General features: G+C 47.3%; 1 protein-coding gene across 1 annotated transcript; it reads left to right on the top strand.

The window, feature by feature from the left end:
* Window positions 1-1453: 1453 nt before the first annotated feature.
* TLNRD1 (talin rod domain containing 1) lies at window positions 1454-4834 on the top strand. Its single transcript, XM_082769138.1, has one exon. It carries the CDS (start codon window positions 2966-2968, stop codon window positions 4034-4036), a length of 1071 nt encoding a protein of 356 aa, XP_082625264.1. The 5' UTR covers window positions 1454-2965; the 3' UTR covers window positions 4037-4834.
* Window positions 4835-10254: the final 5420 nt, after the last annotated feature.

Raw genomic sequence — 10254 nt, 5'->3', positions numbered from 1 at the left:
AATACAATTCAGCTGGCTTCTGCTGCCCATTGATTTTTATTTGTCAGAGTATTCTGAAATCATTCCTATTTATAGTTTTGAAAATGAGTTGTTGGCCATAAACCAAAATTGTTTAGGCCCAAATCATGACCTCCCTTTAAACTGCTATAATGTGACCTAAGTAAACAGAACTTCCCTCACACTGCTGCTGTGAGGGGTGGGTGGAGAACTGCCGAATTTTGGACACACCCAAAACTGCCTATCTGCCCCTTCCCTCAAGCCTGGCTCTACAGCAAGGGTTCCCCTCCACCCCCCAAAAAGCACACATCCTGTTAACCCTACCACTTCCAGAACTGGAGGCATCCTGCTCACGTCCCTCCCTGCCAGTGAGCAGAGAAGGCCAAGGGTTCCTCCAGGTAACGGGTGAGAAGATGTACAAATAAACTTGCCCGGAGAACGGATGCAATCCATTAGATGGGCTCTGTTTGTGCCAGGACATTACTGGATTTGGCCTGCAAGGGCATTGGCTGTTCCAATTTTCACTTGCATCAAGGTCACTTATACCCCTGCAGAAGTATGAATGTAGCAGGACTTCATCGTAGCTGTGTAAAGTATTTCTGGATTTGTGTTGCCTGCTAAATGTGTTGTAAGTGCCTAGAATTACGAGCCTGAGTTAAAAAGTTAAATCTGATTGAAAGGAACAAAAGGATGTTATTATTTAACTGCAGCAAGATGTGGAACAAATGTAAAATGTGGTTCCAACATGGGCTCTGATTTCTTTTGGGTTACTTTGATAGAGATGTTGCACGACAGCAGAGAATCTCACGTGTGGGACATCACTATTCTCATCATCATTTACCAAATGACATATTCCCCTTGGAAGCATCCCAGGGAACATTAAACCCGTCTTCTTAAAACTTGTTCCAGCACAATTAGTAATCTTCCTCTTATTAATAGTTAACAGCATTTACTCAACTGCCTCAGATTTACCGAGCATAACACCTTGCTTTTGACAGAACCAGAGCTACTGGGGCAGTCCTGAACAGAAACATACAGAGGAGAGAGTCCTGTTTTCAAACACTTTCCATACACAAAGTTAGCATTAGTAGGATTATGCTTTCCCACTACATTCTAACCGATGGTATCTTCGAACACCGTGACAGCGACACACCGAATTCACTTCCACTGCTTCAAAAAAAAAGAAAGGGGGGGGTGTCAAAACTTGTCTCCAGACCACCACAAGCTATCGAGGGATGCGTTTACCCGTAAATAAAAAGCTCACGACCCCTTCCACCACGCTTTAGCACCAATTAGCGCTTTATAAACGCTCTCACTCAGGGAGAGCCTCCCCCCGGCTCCGCCACCTTCCCCCGCCACCCTCCCTCAGGGACGAGCCCGCGCCCCTCACCTCAGGGAGGCGGCGGCGGCTCCTCCGCCTCCCCTCAGCCCCCCTCGGGCCGATCCCGGCCGCCGGCCCCGCTCCGTCCCTTCCTCCCCCGGCCCTCCTTCGCCCCCCGCAGCCCTCCCGAGCCAACACCGGGCTCTCCTCACGCCTTAACGCCGCGGGGGCCGCTGCCGTGGCGGCGGTGCGGGCGGTGCCGGCCGCGGCACGGCGCTGCTGCGGCCCCCGGCGGCGGGGAGGAGCGGCGGGGCGGCGGGCGTGGAGCGGGGCGCCGGGGGAAGGGCAGGATTTAAACGAAGGGCGGTGACACCGCACAAAAGATTGCGATAGGCTTAAGTGAGGTTACAGCAAAGGCAACGGGGAGGGTGTGTGGGGGGGGAGAGCCTCCCTCAGAGCCATGCAGCGTCTGGCTGGCAGAGCCGCGGCAGCCGCCTCTTCTCAATAGTTTGTCTCAGAGCCTGAGAAAGGGAATTTAAAAGAAGATCTTCCCCTCCCTTCTCCGCTTTTTTTTTTTTTTTTTTTTTCTTCTTCCTCGGGAGTTGGCGACTCGGCTACAGAACATGGCAGGAGCAGCGCCAGGCCGGGCGGGTTGCGGCATCCGCGGCTGTAGCCCGGAGCCCCCGCCCTTGTTTGCGGGAAGAGCCTAACTCGGGGCGGCGGCGCCCAGTCGGCGGGGCCCGGGCACGAAGCGGGCATGGACCGCGGCGGGGAGCGAGCTGGCGGCGGCCGCGTGAACGCTCGAGGCAGGAAGGAGTGAGGCAGCCGCAGGAGGAAGGCGAACGGATCCCGCCCTCCGCTCCCCCCCAGCACCCGGATCCGGTGGCTTTTTTTTTTTTTTTTCCTTTTTTTTTTTTTTTTTTTTTTTTCTCAATTCAATTCCCCTCTCCTCCCATCCCTTCCCGCGGTCTTAACCCCTCCGGTTCCCTCTCCCCTCCTCTCTCCCCCTCCCTCTCCCTTTTCCCTTTCCCTTCTCCCTTCCCCTCCCCGGCAGCCACACCCTCCGCGCCGCTTCCTGCGAGCCGGCGGCGCGGGGCCGCCGGGGGCGGCACATGGTGCGCAGCCGCCGCCCCTCCGGCCCTTGCGAGCCGCTCCCGGCTGCCGCTCGCCCACCTCGGGAGCCCGGGCACGGCGGCGACCCGAGGGGCTGCTCCCTCGCCGCGACTCCCCTCGGCTCCCCCGCTGCTCCGAGGTGCTCCTGAACGAGGGAACTTCGCGCCGGGATCCCCCCTACCACCCCCTCCTCCTCCGTGGTGGAAGGCGAGGGAAGTGCAAGCAGGAGGGGTGAAATAATAACGGCGCTAATAAATTAGCCGCGCCATGCCCGAGCGGGGCCCCGGGGGTCCCGGCGAGCTCCGAGCCGCCGCTGGAGCCTCGTAGGAGCGGAGGCTGGCGCCGGAGCGGTGCGGGAGCCCCGGCGGAGCTCGCCCCCCGCAGCAGCCTGCCCTCGCCTCCCGGCGATTAATGGAATGATGTTGCGGAAAAGGCAGAGCGATCCTGCCGGGCTCAGTCGGGACTGCTCGGGCGGCGGAGGCAGAGGCGGTGGCAGCGGGGTAGCGAGCGGCATGCGAGTGCCCCCCCGGCGCTATGGCTAGCGGCGGCTCTGGCAAGTCCAGCAGCGAGGTGTCCGGCGGCGGCGGCGTCCCCAGCAGCGGCTCCGTGCAGAGGAAGAAGCTCGTCTCTATCTGCGACCACTGCAAGATCAAGATGCAACTGGTGGCCGATCTGCTGCTGCTGTCGAGCGAGACCAGGCCGGTGAACACCGAGAGCTTGTCTGTCTTCGGTGAGTCCTTCGAGAAGTGCAGGGACACGATCATTGCCAGGACCAAAGGACTTTCCATCTTGACCCACGACGTCCAGAGCCAGCTCAATATGGGACGCTTCGGGGAGGTGGGGGAAAGCCTGATGGAGATGGGGGAGCTGGTGGTCTCCCTGACCGAATGCTCAGCCCACGCTGCCTACCTGGCTGCAGTGGAGACTCCGGGGGCCCAGCCTGCCATGCCTGGCTTGGTGGATCGCTACAAGGTGACCCGATGTAGGCATGAGGTGGAGCACGGCTGTGGGGTCTTGAAGACCACCCCTCTGGCAGATATGAGCCCTCAGCTCCTGCTGGAGGTTTCCCAGAACATGTCCAAGAACTTGAAATTCCTGACAGACGCCTGCGTGCTGGCCAGTGAGAAATCCAAGGACAAATTTGCGAAGGAGCAGTTCAAACTCAGTGTCAAATGTATGAGCACCAGCGCCTCCGCCCTCTTGGCGTGTGTCAAGGAGGTCAAGACTTCACCCAGTGAGCTGACCAGGAACCGCTGCGTCTTGTTCAGTGGACCTTTGGTGCAGTCTGTCTATGCTCTGGTGGGCTTTGCCACTGAGCCCCAGTTTTTGGGTAAAGCGGCCACCATTAATCCAGAGGGCAAAGCTGTGCAAACTGCTATCCTAGGAGGAGCCATGAGCGTGGTATCTGCTTGTGTGCTCCTGACCCAATGCCTCAGGGATATAGCCCAACACCCCGAAAGTAGCACCAAAATGAGCGATTACAGGGAAAGGTTGAGGAACTCAGCTTGCGCCGTCTCAGATGGTTGCAACCTGTTATCTCAGGCACTAAGAGAAAGATCTTCACCCAGGACTTTACCGCCAGTGAACTCCAATTCTGTGAATTAACCCCCACACCTTCTGTTTAGATCCCAGTCATTGCTAAAGGAAAATAATAGCCCACCTCCTCGCCCCTTTTTTTGTATACCAAAGAATTTGCTTGGATGAGCCCAATCCTTTGATTTCATGTGGTGAAGAAGCAGAACAGCATATTCAAACTATACGTACTAACAAAGGTAGCCACTTTTGGCTTCTTTTATTTTACTTTGAAGTCAAGGAAGTATCTGCAGATAAATGTTCCTTTATTCAACATGGTCTTCACACAAATGGTAACAGCAACTGTTTAAAAGTTTTATATTTGGGGAGGTGGGGGTATCTTAAAAAAAAAAAAAAAAAAAAGAGAGAGAGGAAAAAAATAGCTTTAATCGCGCTGGGTGCGGTTTTTAAAGTTTGTCTTGTCTTGTCTTCCGAAATTTCCCTTCTAAATTTTACTGTTCGGTTGTTCAGGAAAAAGGTTACCTCAGTTCTCACTCATTTAAAAAATGAAAAAAAAAACCACCACCACATAGATGATGGATGTAGCTACTATTTTGTTTGTTTTTGTTTTGTATGACTTTTTTTTATTTTGCATCAAGTGTTAGGTTAGAAGTGCATTTGGTGTGTAGGAGTGGAAGGACTGGAGGTTGTGATTTTGTTTTCCATGTGTTGATTTCCAAACTGGGGGAAAAGCTACTGTGAGTGTTTAAACAAACAAACAAAAAATTACACTATAACAAAAGTGATTTTTAATTTTTTTTCCAATGTCAGTTTTTATCTTGCATGTACTGGAGTATTTATTTCATCTATTAAAATGTTATGTTTCTCAGATGTCTTTCTGTGAATCTCTTAATACTTGAATAATTGAACAACCAGGCCTGTTTGCATTGTATGTCATTTTCCCCAGGGAATGGGTGGTACAAATGTAACTGTAGTTCTAGACAGCAGCATACAGGCTTCAATGCAGTTCTTTTATTTTCGTAACTACTGTCCCTCCCCTGGTACCACCCCTCCTCCTTGGGACGGATGTCTCTGATAGAGATACTCTTTAATTGTATTTGTGGAAAGCTGGACAGTGCTGGATGCGCCGGGGTTTCTGTATCTGAATTTGCTGTGGCATGGCATAGGCTGGCTTTGTTTGTCATTATCAGCATTCTGTGTAATCTTTGAGCAGTTTGTGTATTTTAACTTTTGCAAATGTCGTGGGCCACGTGCATTAAGCTTATGAGTTTTCATTTTAATTTATTAAGGACTCCTTGAAAAACTTTACCCTGTTGGATAGCCCGGCGTATTCTGTGTCTGTGTGAAGGCGTGCTGGGCTGGGCACTGATCTACTCAGAGGTTTGTGTTGGAGCTCCTCGATACAGGTTTCTGTCAAAGCACATCAAGTTTGATGTTGCAGGTACTGTGAGAAGTTAGCTAGCTTTGAGGCCCAGTCCAGCTCCAGTCGAATTCCTTGGGAGCTGTGAGGGGACCTCAGGGAACACCACAGAAGTTCCCATAACTGCAGGGATTTTTTCAGCCTGATCTTGGTGGGCTTGTGGGGTCCATTGCCTTCTATATGTTCCATGAAAGGTAAATAAGAAAAGCAAGTCTTTTGGCAAGGAGGCCCTGTTTGTCTGCACAGCTCCATTGCATAACTGGATTTTTTCTTACAGGTCTGCAAATCGAACACTATTGGAAAATGTACCTAAAAATGTTGTTGCTGTGTTTTAAACCTTTACCGTACAGTCATTGTCCTATCTGTTTCTTTGAAGAAGTGCGTCTTTTGGTTATGGATATGGAACAGTCCCAGAGTAGTAAAAGGCCTTCCTTTTATAGCATTATTGTTTCTCTTGCATATGGTGCTTTTACTTAATTTCGAACATGAGTAAAACATGACTGTGTAGTGGACAAATACATCCTGTCAAAGGAGGTTCAATCTAAGCTTGTATGTCCATATCTTAAGGGTCAGAAAAGAAAATCAGTATAGTAGACCCCACTATTAGGTCTTGTTTATTCTTAAATGTAATTTTTTGCTTCAGTGAATTGTACAATTAGCACTTTTCTTTGTGAAAAATCCCTCCAAGCTACATTCCTCTGGGTATGGTTTTCTCACTACATCGCTGCTGCAATGTAACATTATCACTACGTGCTGCAGAGGCCGCAGTAGGGTATAAAAGTTCTCTCACTTTTATGTATAGATATAGACAGATGCATAAGTATTTTTATGTGTGTGTGTACCCACGCAGGTACAGACAGATACTGATCTAACTTTGACTTAGATAAAGTTTGCTGGACTATTCAGTGGAAGAAACCTCCACAGGTATTTCCTCAGAGACTCGTGTGTGCATGCACTCACGTTTTCCCAGCTGGATGGCAGGAACAGCTGTAGGGCTCCCAAGGGACTTGCAGGAAGCCAAGGCCATCTACAGGGAGGTCCTGCATCTCTTACGTGCTTGCAGCTCTCTGCTCAGCTCTCCTTTGTATCTCTTTAACATGTCTCCATGGAAGCTGAGATGCTGCCCCAGTCCACCCTTCCTTCTTTTCCGCAGTTGCACTTGAGGGGAAGGAGGAAAAAAGGGGTTGTAGCAAACATAATGCTTTCAGGATGTGCTATCTTCTGCGGCTGCGGAAAGGAGGTGAGGAACTGGCTCCACCCTTCCTCTGCATAGATCCTAGGTGGTGCAGGAGTTCGTGCGGGACGTGGGGAGACGGTGCTGCCCGTCGCCCGGCTCCAGCCCCTTGGAGTCACCACGACCTACATTTGGGAGGCCTGCTTCCAGATACAAACCAGAAGCTTCCAAAGGGCAGCACTGCAGCGTGTCTGACAAAAAAAAAAAAAAAGCCCCACCGGCTCTTTTGATGTTTCTACTTGATAATTTTTGGCACTGCTGAACTAATTAGATTCTTTTTGATTCATTTATACATTATTAATGAGGTTATATGGATCACAGTGCAGCCTCCTTATTACCTCTGTGTACGAAGGGCAATATATTATTAATGATAGCGCCAATTTTGTTGTGGTTCAGTACAATTTCATTTTTTAACAAGGATACTGCAGATTCCCTTTCTGATAATATTTTGAAGTGTACAAGTACCTACCTTCATTGTTTCTTCCCATAGTAGAACTTCCACTGATAGCAAAGGTAGCCATGCACTCCTCTGGCCTCAGCTCAAGGGATTATCTGTCAAAATCTGTACTATATGTATTATGAACCTAGCAAAGTTCAAAAAAAGGGCTTTTGATACAAACAACTGTTTATATGCATTCTGAGTAAATGGTTAACAGGACAATAATTATTTATAAAGACTATGTATATTGTGATAATTGTTCTGGAATGTATTCCTATAGAATGTTAATTGTGATACAAGGTTATTTCACTGGGTATATTTATATTGTTCTTTTACTTTGTATTTCCTGGGACAGAAAAAAATACCTAATGGACGGACTTGTTTTCAGGTTGCGGTTTCAGGCTGCATAATGGTCACCGAATTATCACTTGGCTTCATACTTGAGGTCCATGTTGCCCAAATGCTTACACCATTTGGGTAAACAGGTCATGTCACTATTTCAACATAGGGTTAGACAAGCATTAGACCTGTTTTTTGAACTGGAACCTTCCAGAGAGAACCTTGGTTCCAAAGTTGCTCTCATGGATAAGAGAAAACTTAGTACTTCTGGCTGCTTATATCGCACATCATGGATTTGTTCTAATAGTGTACTTAATAAAAGGGTTAACTTATTTCTAAATACATTATGCAATGCATATTTGTAGCCAAAAATAACACTATCCCCACCAAAAGAGAATTAAGCTCCTTTTTTGAATGTGAGAATTTTTTAACAGGGTAGAAGCTGCCACTTCTGCATTGCTTGTGGATTTGATACTACCTTTTGGTTGCTTCTTCACCATAATGAAGTTCTGTATTGATTAAATACAGCAGTTGATTGCAGAATTTTGAAAGAGCAATGTGTTTTCTGATTTAAAAAAAAAAAAAAAGTTAAAAGCTCTGTAAGACAACCAATAAACTAGCAGCAAAACGCTATTGAAAAGCAAGTATGCTATTTAAGGGAACTTGCAAATGTAAATCCTTGTTATTTTTCAAAACTAAGAAAAAAAAGACCATGGGTCAGATAATTCCCTTCACTTTTTTACCACAGGAAATGATCAAAGTAGCAGAAAATCTGCTCTTTTTGGCCAAACTTCTGTCAGAGACAGAAGGGGTCGAGCCAACACATGGTGTATGCAGACTTGCAGCAAGAGGGGATGTGGCTGATGGGAAAGGAGGTGGAACCAGAGAAAATCTGTAGGGTAATACCTCCTATTAAACCCACAGGAATTTTCCTATTCTAGATAGAACAGAGGCTGATCCAGTAAAGCAGATCTCAAACAACGCAACCTTTCTTTTGGGGCTGTTAGATGTTTGTGAATGGAGATGTTGGGCTGGCAGCGTTTGGGATGCTCTGCGTCAAGCAGCTGTACTGCTGTAGGGAAACAAACGCCTCTAGGGCTGCCTTGAGAAGTACAGGCAAAAATAGGTACTTGCCAGAGCAGTTCAGTGGGAGATGAAGGTGGCTTTTTTTTGTTTCCTCTCCCTATCAGGCTCCTTGTAGACTTTATGAGCAGAAGCAGATGGTAGGGACCAGAACATTTAACTCCAACTCTTTGTTCTTGCTGCCTGCGAGAGGTGCCAGATGGGCAGTGATAAAGATAGAAATTCCCTTCCTGGAAGCCAGGAGAGCTTCAGGAAACGCTCAGCTTCAAGGCTGCCCCATCCTCACAGGATCAGCATAACATGGGGATTTTTTTGGGCCCACTGGTGTCGTTCTTTGGCTCTTGTCCAGGACACTGACAGAAAATCCCAGTGGCAGCTTGAAAGTGGCATCCTGACCGTTAATAGCTTGTGTAAGACACCAAAACACCACCAGGCTTGGAGCATTCACACACAGGGCAAAAACCAGGCAGGCTAGGTATGAAGTGGAAGGCCAGTTCCTTCCTATGGATAACCTGGGAAATTAAATATGGGGAGGTGTTTATTTACTTGGAAATTACAAATTATCAAAATTTAATATAAAAAGTTAGTGGCATTATGAACTATTAATGAAGAAGGATGGCTGTGGAAATGGGGCCTCATCCACGACTCAGTTAAGTCTGTAATTAAATATTAATATTTTCCACGATGTTAAAACATCAGGGGTCTTCTCGTGATGCAAAGCGAGGAATTACATGTATTGATTTTAACGAATCTGGATCTTTTCTTGGAACTGTTTTTATTGTAATACAGTCCTCTGAATCTAAGGGTTTTTATTTTGCTTTGTTTATTTGTTTTTTAAACTACACAGTGTATGGTGCTATGTGCCGACAAAGGCAAAAGCAGCATTTCAAGATTAATTCAGAGATTCCTGGGGTCTTTTGTCAGTTTGCCAGACTCTTGTTCCTGTTCTAACTTAATTTTTTATAATTTCCTTTTATGTTAATAAAGGCTTTTTGTGCCTGTAAAAGTCGAAGTTGTCTTACTATAGACAGCCTGGTTCTTATGTAGATACTATTTAGATTATTTAGAAATCCTGCTGGTTGCCAGATGGAGCTCTTTTGGGTTTTATGTTAAATAGTTGGAAGGCTAAATAGCTTGATTTTTTTTTTCTCCCTTCGTTCCTTCCCCAACAAAATAAAGAAATATATGTAAAGTGATTACTAATAACTTGCTTAACTTAAGTTTTAAAATCAAATTAGTTTGAGATGAGGTGACTGCAAGTACAGGATACCTCAGCAATCAGGTTTTGGTGGTGTTTGACTTACCTCCAGTACTTAGCAGTAGTTTTTACTTCAGGCTTGTTTGGGTGGCAGGGATCTGAACTTGAGTATAAAGATAGAGAATCCTGAAAAGTGTAGAGCATGGCCCCAAATCCTGCAGTAGCGTTTCTTGCAGGATCTGGACTTCTGATGGAAACCCCAAGACGGTCTTTGACTGCAGTGGCTGTTAGGATTGCTGGAAATAACTTGAAGGGTGTGGTTCAGTGGTATGCTCGGCTGCTGTAAGCAGCTTGTATCCCTGGATGTGTTTAACCAGCCTTTGGATGACCGAAAGTGTCTGTACTAGCTGCTGCGTCTCTTGCCTCCCTGCTCTGAGCATTCAGGTGAGCAGGAGACTTCACATCAAATTCTCCATCACCAGTGTGAAGTCTCGAGGCTGTGTGTAAATCGTACCATTGGCACCAGAAGCCGGTACAGATGCCAGAGTGGACTCACAAGGTGGTTTGAAATCACTGT

The sequence above is a fragment of the Aythya marila genome (assembly GCF_965140915.1).
Source record: "Aythya marila genome assembly, chromosome: 11".
Classification (NCBI taxonomy): domain Eukaryota; kingdom Metazoa; phylum Chordata; class Aves; order Anseriformes; family Anatidae; genus Aythya; species Aythya marila.
This window is presented reverse-complemented; position numbering and strand designations above follow the sequence as displayed.

Coding starts and splice junctions, on each gene's coding strand:
- TLNRD1 (XM_082769138.1), top strand. CDS start 2,966: ATGGCTAGCGGCGGCTCTGGCAAGTCCAGCAGCGAGGTGTCCGGCGGC.